This window comes from Trachurus japonicus, chromosome 14, assembly GCF_045865225.1.
Source record: "Trachurus japonicus isolate A0001 chromosome 14, Traja_1.0".
NCBI classification, from domain to species: domain Eukaryota; kingdom Metazoa; phylum Chordata; class Actinopteri; order Carangiformes; family Carangidae; genus Trachurus; species Trachurus japonicus.
The window spans coordinates 26,386,800-26,406,548 of record NC_140920.1 but is presented as its reverse complement, the minus strand read 5'-3'; the positions used below and the strand labels follow the sequence as shown (position 1 = coordinate 26,406,548).

General features: G+C 45.4%; 1 protein-coding gene across 1 annotated transcript; it reads left to right on the top strand.

Moving 5' to 3' along the window:
* Positions 1 to 8: 8 nt before the first annotated feature.
* supt6h (SPT6 homolog, histone chaperone and transcription elongation factor) lies at positions 9 to 19,621 on the top strand. Its single transcript, XM_085798636.1, has 37 exons — positions 9 to 319; positions 1,335 to 1,445; positions 1,536 to 1,706; positions 4,945 to 5,018; positions 5,129 to 5,309; positions 5,416 to 5,497; positions 5,600 to 5,855; positions 5,968 to 6,069; positions 6,191 to 6,304; positions 6,434 to 6,523; positions 6,717 to 6,859; positions 6,964 to 7,109; positions 7,269 to 7,376; positions 7,939 to 8,219; positions 8,331 to 8,485; positions 8,737 to 8,932; positions 9,099 to 9,238; positions 9,383 to 9,500; positions 9,598 to 9,674; positions 9,787 to 9,922; positions 10,070 to 10,207; positions 10,521 to 10,688; positions 10,783 to 10,910; positions 10,996 to 11,203; positions 11,433 to 11,580; positions 12,549 to 12,691; positions 12,792 to 12,932; positions 13,094 to 13,289; positions 13,465 to 13,610; positions 13,783 to 13,875; positions 13,986 to 14,099; positions 14,236 to 14,360; positions 14,710 to 14,822; positions 14,956 to 15,033; positions 15,145 to 15,332; positions 15,455 to 15,753; positions 17,585 to 19,621. The coding sequence occupies exons 2-37, from the start codon at positions 1,346 to 1,348 to the stop codon at positions 17,775 to 17,777; spliced, it is 5,289 nt and encodes a 1,762-aa protein (XP_085654762.1). The 5' UTR covers positions 9 to 319; positions 1,335 to 1,345; the 3' UTR covers positions 17,778 to 19,621.
* Positions 19,622 to 19,749: the final 128 nt, after the last annotated feature.

Sequence of the window (19,749 nt, the reverse complement as noted above, 5' to 3'; positions counted from 1 at the left end):
TTGTTTTTCACAGGTTTATCCTGCTCGACGGTAAAATATTTTGATTTTTACCTTAACGCGGTGATATTTACACTAAATATCAACACTGCCGTGTTTTAGTGGTGTCTCCGTGGTGTGGGGTCGCGGTGCACCAGCAGGGGGCGTCACCTCGCTGTTGATCGGGCTGGAAGTTCCCTCACGGCAGCAACATCCCGGAATTGTCATCACGCCGCTCGCTCTCGGCCTTTTTTACAAGTATAAACTCCCCGAACACACAAAACACAACACAATCCCGTTATAACTGTACATATTTACGGACTATACCGCCGCTGAGAGACGTGTAAGTCTAATTCCACCGTCGTCAGTTGCGATGTGTAGGTTATTGTGCTTGTCCAACAGTCGTTAGCCAGCCGGGCTAATGATGCAGCTAGCTGTTGTTGTCGTTACAGCTAATGCTAGGCTAACGCTCTAACGGTAGACTGCTAAGTTAGCGCAGAGGCCTCGGTTTGGTTCAGGTCTCCTTTCATAAGTGTTTTATTTGTTGTTATACACCACACAGTTCAAATTGGCAAATGTAAAATTTTAAACCCAGCTACTTGGCAAAATATTGCTCGCTAGCTAACTTGCTCCGTCTTGCACAGGTAAGGTGTTGCTAGCGCACAGCTAAGGTTATCGAGCAGAATTTGAAATAACCTTTATAAGTTACTTTTGGATCGACAGCTTAGCAGAACTTCTAGATGCACAACCTTAATGATACTAGTTAAAGGTACACTGATATAACATAGTGTGTCTGGTAACACTCGTCCATGTTGTGTGTGTGTGTGTGTGCGCATTGCGACATCGTTACGGATAGATTTTTTTTTTTTTTTTCATTTAGCCATCCCCGGGTCAAATACAACTATGAACATCCCGTAACGCTATCGTGTAGCTGGTTTAGTGTGTTCACGCCATCAGGTGAAAATGCCTCAAAGAAAGGTTTTTATACGTATATTGGTTTGTTTGCCTCACACATCCTCAGTTGCTCTTTTTTTAAATCGTCCTCGTCGTCAAGTAACCTAACGCATCTCATGAGGCAGGGCAACACAGCCATAGAGGCAGACATGGCTAAAACCAAATGCTTTTCTGCCAGACATTATTCAAACCTACATTATTTTAAATTCTGGAAAATTTCTTTAAATGAATAGTGGTAACAAATATCACAGGATGAATGTTTCACATGTATACATGAAATATTGCTGCCATATATCCATTTGCTGGAAAGATATAGCCATATCTGAAGAGCTGTAAAAAACAAATAAGGAATACAGGCGCCTTTCTGTACAGTAACAGTAACAGAGTCTTCGACTTCTTCTCAGGAGGAGCAGTCATGTCGGACTTCATTGAGAGCGAGGCCGAGGAGTCAGAAGAGGAGTTTGAGGAGAAAGACCTGAAGCCTAAAAAGACCCAGAGGTTTATGGAAGAAGATGGTAAGATCATGATATTTTAGATTTGGGACGTGTCTTTTTTTAGAGGAGGGGCTGTAGGATGTGGACTACTCATCTGTCATCTCTCAACAGATGAAGAGGAAGAGGAGAACACAGAGGACCAGGATGAGCAAGGAAATCTACGCGGACTCATTGATGATGACGAGGTAGAAGAGGAGGAGGAAGAAGAAGAGAAAAAAAGTGTTGGGAGTGCACCGGCGAGTGACTCAGAGGAAGAAGTGCGGCATCGACGCAAAAAGCGAAGTACGTTCATATGGTGTTTTCTTTCTGTAAGACCAAAGTAAGAACGTCATAAGATTGGTGCAACAAAGTTGCTGTGCATCTGCAGCAATGAGCCTCCCCACTACCCTAGTGGGAAAGAGAGGGGTGGGAAGGGTTGTTTGTTGTTGTTTGTTAAAGGGATAGTTCAACATTTTGGCAAATTGGCCTATTGCCATAATCCCTATAGTTTTAGGAGTAGGTTTGTTACCTTTAATTGTCGGTGCAAGCTGTTTTTAGAACGGCAGAGCAGAGCCACGAGCTGCTCAGAGCTACGCTACGGAGGCTCATGGGATTTCTTGGTTTCCCTCATCAAACTCATCAAATAAACAATCCAACAACTCCAAAACGCTCTGGTGGACAAGTTGTGACCTGCACATTCACCACGCTATGAGATAATAATGAAACGTTACCAGACAGAGTTGTTTTCGAGGCAAATTCATGCAAAACAGCTGATGCGCGTTCCTGTCATGGGCAGTTTTTCGGCAAGCAGTCTCTGAATTTGCCTCGAAAACAACTCAGTCTTGTAACGTTTCGTTATTATCTCATAGCGTGATGAATGTGCAGGTCCCATTAGCTTCCGTAACATAGCTATGAGCAATTTTAAACGGTTTCTTTTGCATCAGCTGGCTTTTGAAGCGCCTCCCTGACAGTAGCAGAGTGTGTGAAGGATCACTCAGCTCTGTCAGCTTGTCTCACCACATCACTCTCATACACTGCCTGGAGAGGCTGTAAGTGGTCGTGTTTCCCCGCTGTCATCATGGCTATTGTTACCAGTTTTTGGAGTCTGGACTTGCATTGTACTGTGAGGGAGCTGCACCAAGCTGACATGCCGTATCTTATTATGCTGGTAAAAAAAAAAAAGGTTTGTTAGCTATCAAGTTGTTCTGTTGCTGAAGTTTCTGGACTCTGTTTCTTGGGTTTGATAGGACAGGACGTGCTTGTCTGGGTGACGCTTCCAGTACACGCACAGCCACTTCGAGCTATGCTCATAGTTCGATTTGAGCATCTCGTCAGACTTCTGTCCTTGTCCCAGTTTACATGCAGCACAGGAAAATCAAATAACTGACGGTGTCTGCCTCCTCATCATAGGTGGCCACAACAGATCTTTCGTGAACCGATGATGTCATACCCCCCACCACTCTCACCTGTAACCTGAGACACACTGCTAGACATTACATTTGTCGTTGACGTAACGTAACAACAACGGCCGACTACTGTCGGCCCCTCGGACAGTGCGGCTAAATCACACCCGTTTAATCATCATCAGTCGTCATATTTGCACTGAAACGACTCCCTGTCAGCCATTAATCCATTTATAATGTTTAGGGTTTGAATGCAGCGGGGAAACTTTCCTCTTGTTCTCTGTTTTGGTGTTTATGTGTGGCAGCGTTACCGCCACACATATTCCACACAGGCCTGGCATATGTATTACAGTGTTTTGAGTCGTTTTCAGTGGATCTGTGTGTACGTAGATATTTCTCATTTCTCTCTTTTTTCAAAACGAATAAGAAAAAGATTGTTTTAGGTGAAGCTCTGTGTCATCTTTACTGTTGTGAAGCATGTGCACATGCATTGTCCAGTCTCAGTCCGATTAAGGCGTATACATGCAGAAGAAAACGATTTCCAGTCGCATTATCTGAGTGTCTTTAGTCAGATTTGAAGAAGTCTGGTATTAGTCGGACTAACGCGTTTACATGCACTTTAGTTGTCCAGTTATAGTCAGATTGAGTCAATAATCTGGTTATAATCATCATGTTGATAAATGAAGTGTTGAATGTTGAGCAGTGGATCAGTAGAGGACAGAACCGATGGCGCATTTCTTTGTGATATCATGAAGGAAGCGAGATATGGAAGATATGTTCAGTTTATTTGCCTTTGAGCTGGACTGTGCTGAGCAGTAGATTTTAATGTGCAATAAAATATCAGAACATATGTCTGGCATCTGTTAGGCTGGTAAAACAACAGCTGTCCCCCTTTTTTCTTCCTCTGCCTTCAGCTCCATATGTTGTGGAGCCAGATGTATCCACATAACGGTTGCATTAGCCTGGGTGTGTAGGTAGTGCTGTGTCAGTGTGAGGTGTATCAGCCTCGTCAGCCACATTATTGTCATCATTAAAGGAAGGGAATGTGTTGTTTTAGCTGCACTTTAACTGGATTAACAGTAAAAAACAATAAATGAATAGAAACTGTCTGCAGCAGATGCGCAGATTGAAAATATGGATTCTATGTCACATTTAGGGATGTAAACAATTAATCGACTATCGATAAGAATTTACATGATTAAATTCAATGAATTGTCAGTCAGTTAATCGATCCTTTTCCATGGGAGTTTTTCTGTGAAATCTGTGAAACAAGCAAAGCCGACAAAATATAGCGGGATCTTTGTTTAAAACAGCCTTCACAGTTCAGTCCAGGGCCAGTGCCCTCACCCAGTTCAGTTTGAATGAGGTTCTCCACGAAGCGAATCATTGACGTGCCCATGGCTCCTTCTTTTATACCGTAGATCCGTATGTTGTTGCGACGGGAATGCCCTTCAAGTTCGATTATTTTTGATTTCAGCATCAGTATACTACTGAACTCTTATAAGGTAAATCTCCTGTATTACATGGGGGTTTGCAGCAGCTCGGTTGGGAGCATCTCCACCCTCGTGCTACTGGAAGTCCCCACATTAGAAGTCAACTTAAAGTCAAAGGAAAAATGTTGAGGGTTATTTTTACTGTTCTCAAATGTAAAAATGGATCACTTGGACAAGCCGGTGCATATTCTCATTTGCCCAGGTCATAGTATTTCAAAGGAGGTTAAATCGAAAGCAACTGGACTTAGTTATTTGTCTAGGAAGACGTTTCACCTCTCATCCAAGAGGCTTCATCAGTTCATGTACGCGTCTGACCAGGCTGGACGCGTACATGAACTGATGAAGCCTCTTGGATGAGAGGTGAAACGTCTTCCTAGACAAATAACTAAGTCCAGTTGCTTTCGATTTAACCTCCTTTGAAAAAGGATCACTTGGACTTTCAACATTGTTTAAGGGTTAAATAACGTGCTACTTTAACATTTGTCATTGTGCTGCCAAAGTAAACTAACAATGTAGAGCCCATAAGCAATGTTCAGCTTTACCCAGAGATTTATGTTCGTGGCGGACGTAATTCTTTTGTGGCGGGCCGCCACGAATAAATGAATCAATTGTTTTGCCTGTGACTGAGCCTTTTCCTCTCTGCAGATTATGACGACTACCTAGATGACGATGATCTTGACCTCATTGAGGAAAACTTGGGTGTTAAAGTAAAAAGGAGGGTAAGAATCACGTCTCATCGCTATTTTCCCACGGCCTCTTACGCTGTACCTTACTTCTGGTGATGCGTTGGACTCGGCGGCCATGTTGATGCTGTGTCTTTGTGTTGCAGAAGAAGAAATACGACCGTGTGAAAACACTGGACGACGATGAAGAAGATGATGACGAGAAGGACTTGATCGCAGACGAGATCTTTCATGGGGACGCAGACGGCGAGCTGGAGGAAGGAGAGGCCGTGGACGAGCCTCTCCAACACGCAGATGACGATGAAGAAGGAGAGGACGAGGAGTCAGGTAGGACATAAGGATTTTTAGATCAATCAAAACAAGCAAATAAATGAAAGATCAGTATATGTGCATAAAATAGTTTACATTTTTAATTTGTGCTTTTGCTCCACAGATATTGACGATTTTATTGTGGACGATGATGGCCAACCTATCACCAAGAAGAGGGGCAAGAAGTTCTCCGGCTACACAGACGCGTGAGTGCTGTACTTCATACAGGAAGCATGCTTATCTCCGGAAGAGGGGAAGCTGGTTTTCCTCATGTCCTCACCTCTTTTCCGTTGTTCATCGGTTGGCAGAGCCCTCCAGGAGGCCCAGGAGATTTTCGGCGGCGACTTCGACCTCGCCGACTTTGACGCAGACGCCTACGACCAGGGTGAGGAAGAGGAGGAGGATCAGGATGAGGAGGGCTGGGACCGACCCAAGAAACAGACCAAGAGGAGGCTGGGGAGGAAGAGCATCTTCGAGATCTACGAGCCCAGTGAGCTGGAGAGCAGCCACATGACCGACCAGGACAACGAGATCCGCTCCACAGACATGCCTGAGAGGTTCCAGGTGTGTGTGTGTGTCTTTTTGTTCACCTGTGTTTTAGCATTTTAGCATTTTGCACCAAAGTTATGAACCTATAATGACTACTTTCTGACGGACTCTGTCTTCAACCTTGTAGCTACGATCCATCCCTGTTAAACCGGCAGAGGATGATGAGCTGGAGGAGGAAGCTGAATGGATCTTCAGACATGGCTTCTCCACTCTTACCATTTCCATGCAGGTACGACATTTTTCAATCATGATACCTAGTGATGTGACAAAGCTGTAGATTTGAATTGTGTCTGTCCTCTGTTTGTCATTTGAATGTTAATCAAATAGCATTTTTCTGTGTTGTTAAACAGGAGAGCACAGATTATCTAGACAGGGGGACGACCACAAACTTCAGCAGGAAAGGCCCCAGCACAATCGCCAAGATCAAAGAAGCCCTCAACTTCATGAGGAATCAACAGTTTGAGGTGAGCTCACTTTACCCATATGATGAACTTCTTCTTCTGTTCCCTTCGTTTTCAAGCCATTAACAGCTTGTTTAGAAAACATGCTAGTATATAAAAGACTCAATTTATGTTTTGTATTTTTTATTCCAGGTTCCGTTCATAGCTTTTTACAGAAAGGAATATGTGGAACCAGAGTTGAACATCAATGACCTGTGGAAGGTGTGGCAGTGGGATGAAAAGGTAAAGCTCTAGTTTATAGATTATAGACAAACAAAAAGCGAATCTACCTACAGATACAAATAAAGTTACCAATAAAACACTGCACAGCTAATCTTAAAACTATTCCCACAGTATTTTAATAAAGCGTAAATATAAACCATCATTTTGCCACCTCTGGTTTCTTGACTCAAACATTTTCTTTCCTCTCCATCAGTGGACTCAGCTGAAGACCCGGAAGCAGAACCTGACCCGTCTCTTCCAGAAGATGCAGTCCTACCAGTTTGAACAGATCTCTGCCGACCCCGACAAACCTCTGGCTGACGGCATCCGCCCGCTGGACACTGCTGATATGGAGAGGCACGTCTTGATAAAACTAGAAAGTTTTGTACTCGTGCCGTATATTCTCATCGTGGTGGATGATCAACAAAGTTGTTTAAACCTTTTCTTTTCATTAACTGTAGGCTGAAAGATGTGCAGACTCTTGAGGAGCTGGGTGACGTGTACAACCACTTCCTGCTCTACTATGGCCGAGACATCCCCAAGATGCAGAACGCCGCCAAGACCAGCAAGAAGAGGCTCAAGAAGATCAAAGAGATTTCAGAGGATGGTAAGATGGATGTGTCTGAATTGACTATTTCATATATTGATGGTGGATATTTACTGCAGAGTTGTTCAGGTCTAATTACAGCAACTTTAACGTTAGGAGTGTTTTATATATTTTTTAACAATTTGCTACATGACTGGTGTCGATGGGCTTTCTCCATAGGGGAGGAAGAGGAACTGGAGGTAGAAGAAGAAGAGGAACAGAAAGGACCGGACCTCAAGCTGGCGTCTCGTAGGGACATGTACAGCATCTGTCAGAGTGTTGGACTTGGTTAGTCTCCTTCTTTTTTACCTTCCACCCAATCTCAGTGTTAAAGAGAACCTATGCAGGATTTCTCCCATGGCTATGCTACATTTTTACCTTAATTAAAAAGCTCCAGAGTAATTGTGATGTTAACTACATGACTTGTGACTTGTTACTGAGAACAGAGGCTCTCTGCCTTCCACCTGGCGTCTCATGGCTGAAAACCAACCATGCAACATCAGTGTAGTACCTGGTCGCCGCCCCGGTGTCCCAGCTCTCGTTTCTGCGCACCGCGACACAAACACGCTCCATAACCTGTTATCTTTTGTTTATGACAGTTAAGACTACACAGATATACACATCGTAACATTGTATATGTTATGTAACATTATCCACCTCTCCTTGTATTGTTTTTTCAACGGCTTCGTTGTAAACAAATGCACATGGCTGAGAGGAGGGTTAGCAAAACAGCGGAAAAGCAACCAGATTTGCATAGTTCCCCTTTAAAGTATCACTTTCCTTGGATTTGTGAATAAGCTTGTCCATTACCTGCACATCAAAATCCTGTTCTTTGTCATCTCCATTGCAGACGGCTTGGCTAAAAAGTTTGGGTTAACCCCAGAGCAGTTTGGAGAAAATCTGAGAGACAGCTACCAGCGTCACGAGACGGAGCAGTTCCCCGCCGAGCCCGTGGAGCTGGCCAAAGACTACGTTTGCAGCCAGTTCTCCACCCCGGAGGCGGTGCTGGAAGGAACCAGGTACATGGTGGCCATGCAGATCGCTCGGGAACCTCTGGTCAGACACGTTCTCCGCCAGACCTTCCAGGAGAGGGCGAAGATCAACATCAAACCTACAAAGAAGGGCAAAAAGGTACAGACACGGTTAATCCCAGACATTGATCCAAGCAAGAGGGTTTCTGGACTTGTAGAATGTGCTCTTAGTATGACTCTGAACCTGCCTCGCCTTGTTTGCTCTCTGTAGGAGGTTGACGAGGCCCATTTTGCCTACTCCTTCAAGTATCTGAAGAACAAACCTGTGAAAGAGCTGAATGGGGATCAGTTCTTGAAGATGTGCCTGGCAGAAGAAGAGGGGCTGCTTTCTATTGACATCTGCATAGATTTAATAGGCGTCAAAGGGTAAGTGCAGTGACAGAATTGACTCACTGCTAAGGACCTGTTCAATGATGTTGGTGTGCTAAATCTGCAGCGCACAAACCCCCTCAAACCAGATACATGTTAATTCATGATTATAGACAGAGAAAGGATGAAGGAGGCCATCCACATGAACCAAATCACATCCTTATCAGTAGAGCACAGAGCTTTTGAATTATGACTCAGGTGATGTGAACACACTCCCCTCTGTCTCTCTCCCCCCTGCCTCTCCTCAGATATGCTGGTGACCAGACGTACTTTGATGAGATCAAACAGTTCTACTACAGGGACGAGTTCAGTCACCAGGTGCAGGAGTGGAACAGGCAGCGAACTCTGGCCATCGAGCGGTCGCTCAATCAGTTCCTCTACCCTCAGATGGCCAAGGAGCTCAAGAGCAAACTGGTCGCTGAGGCCAAAGAGAGCATCGTCAGGGTAATTTGTGAAATCTGTGATGTCTTCATGTATCGCTCTACTACATATCAGCATTACACACAAAAGTCAACAATTTTAGAAATTACGGAGCATAAAGTAGTTGTCTATGTTTGAGCATTCTTCTTCTCACCTTAAAACTCATTATGACCTCTGCCATGTCTTGTAGTCCTGCTGTCGCCGGTTGTACAACTGGCTGAAGGTGGCTCCATACAGGCCCGATCAGCAGGTGGAGGAAGATGATGATCTGATGGAAGAGAATCAGGGCAAAGGCATCCGTGTACTGGGTGTAGCCTACGCACCCAGCAGGTACGCAGCCCTCAACCGTGTTTGTGTTTTATATACACGCCATCTTTAGTTTTAACCTTGTGAGAATGAGAATGAGGTTTGCCACATGAATGAGATGATGATGCAAACAGTGTAGTTTCTTACACCCGCTCTTTCCTCTGACAGAGATACGCCCGTTTTCTGTGCCCTGATCAACGGGGAAGGAGAGGTGGTGGACTTCCTGCGTCTGCCCTACTTCATGAAGAGGAGGAACGCCTTCAGGGATGATGAGAGAGAGAAGAAGGTACAAACAGAGACCACAGCTGTCTGTCAGGGCAATCAACAGATGTCTTGATTGAGACGCTCACACTTCTGTGTGCATGTGTGTGTGTCATCCTCAGGCCCAAGACATTGAAAATCTCAAGAAGTTTCTGTCAGGCAAGAAACCTCACGTGGTAGCTGTAGCTGGAGAGAACCGGTAAGTCATTGGTTTATTTAGTATGTGTCGGAAGGCTCAGTGTGTGTATGTGGGAGAACTAGTCATTGGGGAGTTCACATGTAAATGTTAAGAATATTTTGTGTACATGCAGTGATGCTCAAATGATCATGGAGGACATCAAGAGGACCATCGGCGAGCTGGAACAGGAGTCCTCTCTACCTGCTGTGGGAGTGGAGCTTGTGGACAATGAATTGGCAACGTTATACATGAACAGCAAGAAGTCTGAGGTGAACACCCTGTCACACCAGCCATACACAAACACACACGTTTTACCACAGCAAGTGGCTTGTGGTTTCAAAGTAGTTTTCAGACCTGGCCCAATCCTTTCTTCACCATTTCATTGACCTCTGACCCTCTGCTGTCTGTCTGCACAGGTCGATTACAGGGATTACCCTCCCCTGCTGCGACAGGCTGTGTCAATAGCTAGGAAGATCCAGGACCCCCTGGTGGAGTACGCTCAGGTCTGCAGCACTGACGAGGACATCCTCTGCCTCAAACTACACCCGCTACAGGTGAGAGACGGAGGAGTGGATCTGTTCAAGTTTCAGACACAGCTATTAAAGGGATTTTCTACTCACCGTCATGCCAAGGACGGGTTTCGAGAACTTTCAGAGTCATGAAATCGCTTTTGGAGCTCAAGGGGTGGTCCAGCTGGATTTTCATATAATGGTGGCGGATATAGCTCACTTTTGGCATGACGTTGAGTAGAAAATTGGTGAATTATCGATTTTTGGTGAAGTATCCCTTTAAAGGTAAAGCTTGTGATTTCAGTGAAACACGATCCTGCTGGTAAAATTTGCAAAACCAATCACTTTTTCCCCTCAGGAACATGTGGTGAAGGAGGATTTACTCTCTGCTCTTTACTGTGAATTCATCAACCGCGTCAATGAGGTCGGGGTGGACGTGAACAGAGCCATCGCCCACCCTCACACCCAGAGCCTGGTCCAGTACGTCTGTGGTCTGGGGCCAAGGAAGGGCTCCCACCTGCTAAAGGTTTGCTGCTCTCATTAACTTCCTGTGTGATATGTGAGAGTACGGCTCCTCACCCGCTAACCTGATAAACTTCACCGTTCTTGTCTCCCTGCAGATTCTGAAGCAGAACAACACTCGTCTGGAAAACAGGACCCAGCTCGTCACAATGTGTCACATGGGACCCAAGGTTTTTATCAACTGTGCCGGTTTCATTAAGATCGACACGGCTTCACTTGGGGACAGGTTGGTGTCTTTTATCTTGTTTCTTACTCACTCAGACTGTCCAGATCGTTGTCATGGTGCTAAACCCACCACGTGTTCCTCACAGCACGGACTCCTACATTGAGGTCCTGGACGGCTCTCGTGTCCATCCTGAGACGTATGAGTGGGCTCGTAAGATGGCTGTGGACGCCCTGGAGTACGACGAGTCGGCAGAAGACGCTAACCCAGCTGGAGCTCTGGAGGAAATCCTGGAAAATCCAGAACGTCTCAAAGATCTGGACCTGGATGCCTTCGCCGAAGAGCTTGAGAGACAGGTCAGTGTGTGTGTGTGTGTGTGTGGGCAGGATGTGGCTTTGATTGTAACAATGCTTGATGCACTTTATTGCTAAAGGAACATTGTGAACATCTTTACACTTCATTACTATAGAGAGAACTATACAACTCTTTTCTGTTTCTGAATAGAATAGTTAATTGCATTCAGTCCACACAGAAAGACAGGCCGGCCATGGTTCACATCCACTCACCTCTCTTCTCTCCCTGTAGGGTTATGGCAACAAGGGAATTACTCTGTACGATATCCGCGCAGAGCTGAGCTGCAGGTACAAAGACCTGAGAGTTACCTACAGAGTCCCTAACACAGAGGAGGTCTTCAACCTGCTCACCAAGGAGACTCCAGAGACCTTTTATATCGGTAAAACACACCACACCGATTACATCACACACAACATCACTACAGATCTTTGACTCCCTGATGAAGGCTAGACGCCGAAACGCGTCGGAGTTTGTAATTGTCATTTTGACCATGCCATAATTTAATAAAGGCATTTTATAGGTAAGAGAGTGCCTTGGAATTTTTCTTTTGTTTTCTCACATCATTGATCCCTTTCCAAAGAGCACCTCTTTTTAAGTCCACAAAGCGCTCCTTTGTTTGAACATTTTTTATCACTACAGATCTATTTAATTCCTAGCTGTTACCACTCGTGTGCACGGTGGCTGAGGAACGCCTTGGTTTTCATGTTGTAGCACATGTGATGTGTGTTGTCTATGTATCACCTAATGCCAATGTGATACAATTGTTTTTTTTAAAGGGATAGTTCAACATTTTGGCAAATTGGCCCATTGCCATAATCCCTATAGTTTTAGCAGTAGGTTCTTTACCTTTAATTGTCGGTGCAAGCTATTTTTAGAACGGCGGAGCAGAGCCGCCAGCTGCTGACAGCTACACTACGGAGGCTCATGGGATTTCTTGGTTTCCCTCATCGAACTCAGCAAATACACAATCCAACAACTTCAAAACGCTCTTGTGGACAAGTTGTGACCTGCACATTCACCACGCTATGAGATAATAACACAACGTTACCAGACAGAGTTGTTTTAGAGGGAAATGCAGAGACTGCTTACCGAAAAACTGCCCCCCCGAAAACAACTCTGTCTCGTAATGTTCCGTTATCATCTCATAGCGTGGTGGTACTATGGCACTGGGCCAATTTGCCAAAATGTTGTACCATCCCTTTAAACATATAATTGATCTGTAAAAGGCATTAGTCACAGCAGGTGACTTGTTCAAAGCAGTGATGTCAGTGAAGCACCAGTTACAGTAGGAACACCTCTAGCCTGGTGTTGGTCATGGTTAATATTCACTTCCTCCTTTTCCTCCAGGTAAGCTGATCACCAGCATAGTGACGGGAATCGCTCACCGGCGACCTCAGGGAGAGAGCTACGACCAGGCCATACGTAACGATTCTACAGGGCTGTGGCAGTGCCCCTTCTGCCAGCAGGACAACTTCCCTGAGCTCAGCGAGGTAACAGACACACGACTGTTATGTCAGTTTGACGCCAGAGAACAAGCAGAGAGATCAGACACCTGAACATCATTCCTTCTGTTCTGTGCCGTCTGTGTAGGTTTGGAATCACTTTGACAGTGGCTCGTGTCCAGGTCAGGCTATCGGAGTGCGGAGCAGACTGGATAATGGCGTCCAGGGATTTATTCCCACCAAGTTCCTAAGCGACAAAGTGGTCAAACACCCTGAAGAGAGGGTCAAGGTGAGACGTCGCTGGTCGTACGGTTGTTCTTTACTGATGAGAGAGTTTCCAGATGTTGCCCGTGACACGACCTGAGCGATGGATCTGTGATAAATCCTTTGTGTTCTTTTATCGTATCGCCTGTTCAGTACCTGATCCTTCCTCTTCTCTCTCCTCTTCAGGTGGGCATGACGGTTCACTGTCGCATCATGAAAATTGACATTGAAAAATTCAGCGTCGACCTCACGTGCCGCACTTCGGATTTGATGGACAAGGCCAACGAGTGGAAGCTCCCTAAGGACACCTATTATGACTTTGACACAGAGTCTGAAGACCAAAAACAGGACGAGGAGCTCAAAAAGAAGCAGCAGCGAACACGTTAGTATCACAACAGGCTGAATGAAAGTTGACTGATTGAGATGGTGTTAAAATTGTACACTGTCCCACTATTTACTCTTGAAACACTTTGTTTAGCTGATAATATTCACCTCTACAGCTCTGCCCTGATACCATTTATCAGTTGTTTGCCTTCTCTCTGTCTCTCTCTCTTCAGCATACATAAAGCGTGTGATCGCCCACCCCAACTTCCACAACATCAGTTTCAACCAGGCAGAGAAGATGATGGAGACCCTGGACCAAGGAGACCTGATCATCAGGCCCAGCAGCAAGGGAGAGAACCACCTGACTGTCACCTGGAAAGTAAGAAACAGATGGAGCCCGTAGGGGGGGAAAGGGTCAAATTAAAAACCTGTGGGTGGGTGGAGGGAGACAACAGGAAAGTTAGGATTGAATGTCATAATATGTGATGCAGGTGCATATTTTAGCTGTAGGAGCTTGTGTGACACAGTCTTTCCACTGTGATGTTGTGCAGGTGGCTGACGGCATCTACCAGCACGTGGACGTGAGAGAGGAGGGCAAAGAGAACGCCTTCAGCTTGGGGCACACGCTCTGGATCAACAATGAGGTAAACACTGTTCTCCTCCTCAGCATGGTGCAGACATTGTACGATGAGTCATCAGTGTCTCTGTGGCTGCTGCTGCATTTCCTTCAACGGTTTCTTACGCTCCTCTGCAGGAGTTTGAAGATCTGGATGAAATCGCAGCTCGGTACATTCAGCCCATGGCAGCGTTTGCCCGGGATCTCCTGTCCCATAAGTACTTCCAGGATTGCAACGGTGGAAGCAAGGAGGTATATACTAATTCACTGTCCTGGGTATTTGTTGGTACTCTAAATATTCTTACCAACTCAAAACTCATCTTGTTCTGTTCTTTTGCCACAAGTGATGCCTCTCTCACCCTCTTTTGTTGTGTTCCCTCTTTGACAGAAAATGGAGGAGTTATTGGTCAGGACAAAGAGGGAGAAGCCTACTTTTATTCCCTACTTTATTTCATCCTGTAAAGAATTGCCAGGAAAGTTTATCCTGGGCTACCAGCCTCGTGGAAAACCACGGTGAGCACAAATGTTTTTGTTTTTTTTATTGAGCAGATGCGTTACACAGGCTGAAGACATAATTGTGAATTTAGTTTTTCCTCACAACAGCTCAAGATCAGATTAAATCCACAGAAACAGATGCTGACTCTGATTCAGTTCTGTAAATGTAAATGATCGGCGAACACAGATGCTTGTGTTTGCTAATTTTGCATCATGTCACATATGTTGTGTCAAATCACTGAGCAGCACTCGATTCTCCTCCACTCTTTCCAAACACAGTGTTTTGTAGAAACTAGCAGGTTTGATTGACAGCACATTGTCCACAGCTCTGTAACTGAGTGTTCATTTGTCCTTTTGTCTTTCCCAGGATTGAGTATGTGACCATCACCCCCGACGGCTTCCGCTACCGCTCCCAGATATTTCCTACAGTAAACGGACTATTCCGCTGGTTTAAGGACCATTACCAAGAGCCTGTACCAGGTACGGACACACTGCACCTACTGATGATGATGATGATGATGATGATGATGATGTGGATGATGATGATGATGATGTGTTACAACAGTTGAAAGATGTTGGAGATTCTAATCAAACATGTCCTGCTGTGTCAAAGGCATCACTCCTAGCAACAGCAGCCGAACAAGGACACCGGCGTCCCTGAACGCCACTCCAGCCAATATCAACATCGCTGGTGAGTCTCTCCACACACACACACACACACACACACACACACACACACACACACTGTCATTCTGTGGTACACGACTCTACCACTTGCTAATGTATTCCTTCCTCCTCCTAGACCTGACACGAGCGGTCAACGCCCTCCCACGCAACATGACCTCTCAGATGTTCAGCGCCATCGCTGCAGTCACGGGCCAGGGCCAGAACCCCAACACCACCCCCGCGCAGTGGGGCTCCAGCCAGTACGGCTACAGCGGCGGCGGCGGCAGCACGGGAGGCGGCGGAGGGAGCTCCTCTGCTTATCACGTGAGTGCAGCTTTGAATGTCGACGAGCGCCGTGGACGGGAAAATCTCTCCCCACAGAAGAAAAGAGATGCAGAGTGCGGATGTGGCGAAGAAGTGATTAATTTCCACCGCTTTCTCCACAGGTGTTCGCCACGCCGCAGCAGCCCATGGCGACGCCCATGATGACGCCCAGCTACTCCTACACCACGCCGAGCCAGCAGGCGCTGGGCACGCCGCAGTACCCCGGCTCCACCCCGCAGTCCTCACACGCCCACGCACACGCCCACCCACACGTGTCGCACCACGGCCACCACGGCCACCACAGCAGCCACCACGGACACTCGTCAGGCACGCCGTCGTCCTCCACCTCATCCAGAGGACGGACGCCACAGCAACAGCCACAGCAGCAACAACAGCAGCAGCAGCAGCAGCCGCCGCCAAAGTACGTACAGGAAGCCTGTGTGGTATACAACGCTTGTTTTGATCACGTTTATGTGGTCAACTACTTTGTGATCCTCCCTGTTGTCCTGGCGCCTGTTGTTCGAAACCTAGATAAGGGATTAAGCCGGGATATGTTGGTTATCCTGGCTGAATTTAGCCAAAGGCGTTCAAAAGCTGGATACCTTTATCCTGGTCAAGTTACTATGGTGATTTATTCTCTGCAGCTAGCCTGCTCCAGACCAGGCTAACAGCCAGGCTTAGTTGATTCTGTTGTCTTTATCTGTCAAGTCAGCAGTCACTCTGATCAGAAATCAGTGTGTTTCATACATGTTCTTATGTACATATTGGCCTGAATTATAAACAAATAAAATGCATTAACAATAATCAAAAAACATGAAACATTTACAATATTTATTAGGCTTTTTTTTCATAATTGGGCCTTCAAAATAATATGTTATGATTATATTGGCCTAAATATTGGTTGAGGTAAGAAAATAAGAATAAAATTGAGTGAGTGTGAGCACCTTCCAAATAATTTATAGACCTTGTCATCATTGTTATCGGCAATTTATTAAAGCATCAAACAGCATAATGTTCTAATATTTAATTAATTTTCACCTGTTGCACATTTGGCCATGTGCTGTAAACTTTACTTCAGATTTGTGCAATTAATCATCTTCCACCGCTCATCATTACGGCAAAGTGCACAACTGTTAATTTGTGAAAGGAACTTGAGTTGTGATTATAATTTTGGATTATTAAATCAGTCCGCAGTTGTCCGCCGTGCTCTCTCTGAGCTTTACGACAGCAGTGGTGCTTTTTTTTTTTAAAGAGAGGTGTGTCACCTGACGTCAGCATTAAGTTCCTGTTGATTGGAGGAAAGCAGCCACACCTGTCCTCTCATCGGTGATACTGTGATCAATCTCTGTGGTCTACTGACGAAAGAATAAGTTACACCTGGCTTGACAAAGCCGCCCCTCCTCAGCCTGGCTCGGCGTTCCAACAACCAACTAAACCAGGATGGACTTATGAGACTTTGTCCAACCTGGCTTTTCCACTTATCCTGGATATCTTTATTCTACTTTCGAACAACAGGCCCCTGATATCCTTGTTTTAAACCAGGGGTTTCAACTCAGGGGGCCACATAGAGCTCAGACTGGGCCGGACCACTGAAGTAACAGCATAATAACTCAACTTTATTTATAGAGCACTTGAAAAACAGCCACAGCTGGAACAAAGGGCTGTACACGAATAAATATAGAACATAAGACATAAAAACAATATGAAAACAGTAAAACAATAACAATGTTAAAATGGTAAAAACAATACAAACACTAAAACAAAAACAGTCTCATGCTGGGTTGAACGCAAAGGAATAAAAATGGGTTTTAAGATGAGTTTTAATAATAAGGAGAACTAAATATTTCCTTTGTTTTACCCCTTTTACAAAACATGTAATGAGCAACCTGACATTTCTTGAGAAAAATACTTATACTTTCAACAATGTTAAGCCTCTCCTTGCTTCTATGTGATTTTCACACTTGGCAAATTTATCCAGCAGGCCGGATTGGACCCTCTGGCGGGCCAGTTTTGGTCCACGGGCCATATGTTTGTTTTCAAACTTTAGAGATACAAGAAAAACAATTTTAAAGAAACGAATCAACTCCTGAACTCCACAAACCAGTTGAACAGAATATTTTCCGCCATCAGGTGGCGCTAACCCACCAGTCCGCCTGGTTTCAAGGTGAAGTAGCGAACACTGTGGTCAGACTGAAACACACCCCTCTCTCTCTCTCTCTCTCTCTCTGTCTCTCTCTCCTCCCTCCCCACAGGCCGAGCGGCAGCAACGCCTCCGCCGTGGACTGGGGCAAGATGGCGGAGCAGTGGCTGAAGGAGAAAGAGGCGGAGGGCCGCAAGAAAGCCCAGAGGATGACGCCGCGCCCGTCGCCCAGCCCCATGATCGAGAGCACACCCATGTCCATCGCCGGAGACGCCACACCTCTGCTGGACGAGATGGACCGATAGGACACAGAGGGGGGCGTCCCTACACCCCCCCACCCCCACCCCATCACACCCCCACCCCCCTTTACCCAACTCCATCCTTTGTGTTGCTCCTTGGATGACCCTCCACCCCCTCGTCTCATCCCTCTCCTCCAGCTGACCACTAGTTGGAGTCTCCTCCATCCAGCTGACTGTCCATTCATATATCCTCACCTCATGATGTATGACCCCCCCTCCACAACCCCCACCCCCATCTCATCCAACATGTTCCTCCTCCTCAGCTCCGGCCAGCTGCTCTGGCTGCATAGTATTTTGTATAGTCAGAATAACACTGTATATGTCATGCAGAAAGTCAATACAATGACAAAAGAAAAGACAAACTTGAAATGTCTGACAGCGGTCATAAAGGATATGGACCTGCACAGACGTTGTCAGACAAGCTGTCCTGCTCTCTTTATTTTTTGCAATTGGTTTTTAGTTTGATCCATGAATGGTTTAGACTGAGGGGCACGGCTACTGTTTCCAGAACCCACCTTTCCTCTTTAACGATTGATGGATTTTTGGAAACGGTTGCCAAAAAAAGCGCGCTTTTGCCAAGCCAATCGGGGAAATTGAATTTTTGTATGGAATGCGTCAGAATGAATAAAGACTGTTTTTTTTCTGTTTGAACCTTAAAGCCTCTGCTCTTCACATCTGTCAAAGCAAAACACATCTGCAACTGTACACGTTACCACACCCGCTGTGAGGGATGAGACGCAACTGAAAAAACAAGAAAAAGAAAACGTTAATTGAAGGACAAACCTGAGCTAGAGTTTGCCTCAGACATGACTCATTGCTCGTCGTTTCCAACCACACGCTGTATTCTCCTATCATCCGGTGTGTTTGGGCTCCTGTAGATAGCCTCTGATGTATTGTTGACTCTTATCTGACAAAAAAAAAAAAAACTGCTCGGTGGACGCTTCCTGTGCACCACACTGAAGATACCGGTGCTTGTTGATGACTTCATGTGCGTGCGTTTATGTGAGGCAGTGCAGACGCTCACATTTTAAAGCTGTTGATTTTAGTAACTGGCAAATGTGCATCCTCTGCAGTTCTGTTAGGACCGTTTTTTTTTTCTTTTCTATATCAGTTTACTCAAATCTGAATCTCTTGTATATTAAATGTTTGCAGTTGAGCGAGTATTTCACCTCTGACATTAGGTAACGATGTTTTACCACCATGAGGGGCGTTATCTCCTCTTTCACCACTGCTGCACTACAGTCCCAGACAGTATCACTCACTTCTCTCCCTCTCTGTCCACAAACAAAGACACAAGTTGTTTTTCCACGGCCGCAGCAGTGAAATTAAAAATATTTGGGTGGATGAGTTTCAAATTTTCTCTCGTAACACTATCAGCAGACGATACTATCAACCTGACCTCCTGCTCTGTTTATTTTCCTAACTGTATAATATCCTGGCTGTTACACCCAGCTGTTTCAGTAGAGTGAATATATTGTTGTTAAAAACATTGACTTATGCATTCAGGTTTGTTTGTCTTGTTTTTTGGGGGTTATTTTTTTGTTTCTCTGCTGTGCCACAGTACAACCAAGCAGCGCTGGTCATTCAATGATGTGCTTCATTTTTGCAGTGTGCAAACTATCATGGTCCCACAATATGCATATTGTTTTGAATAATTATGTTTTGTTTTGTTTTTCATTTTGAGTAAACCTGGTTTTACGTCTCTTGCCAGATAAAGATATCACATGTTTCCTAGAGAGGCTGTGATTGGTCGTCGGCAGTAGTCGGGTGATAGAGGAGAACTGACGTCTCTGGCACTGCTGATGACCTTTTCTACCTGTGATCCCTTTAATAAAAGTGTTCATATTAAACCCTGAGACTCGGTCATGCTCATTTTGAGGAAGCAAACAGGCAGTAGTTGGTGATCTACAAGTGTGTGTGTGTGTGTGTTTGCATTCTTCATTCTCTTCATGGTGCAAATATGATTAACTTGGAACAG

What these genes read in the sequence shown, in the direction of transcription:
- supt6h (XM_085798636.1), top strand. Translation starts at nt 1,346, where the DNA reads ATGTCGGACTTCATTGAGAGCGAGGCCGAGGAGTCAGAAGAGGAGTTT. An exon ending in TCCAGAGACCTTTTATATCG is followed by an intron (nt 11,581 to 12,548) that starts GTAAAACACACC and finishes CTTTTCCTCCAG; the next exon opens with GTAAGCTGATCACCAGCATA. An exon ending in CGCTCTGGATCAACAATGAG is followed by an intron (nt 13,876 to 13,985) that starts GTAAACACTGTT and finishes GCTCCTCTGCAG; the next exon opens with GAGTTTGAAGATCTGGATGA.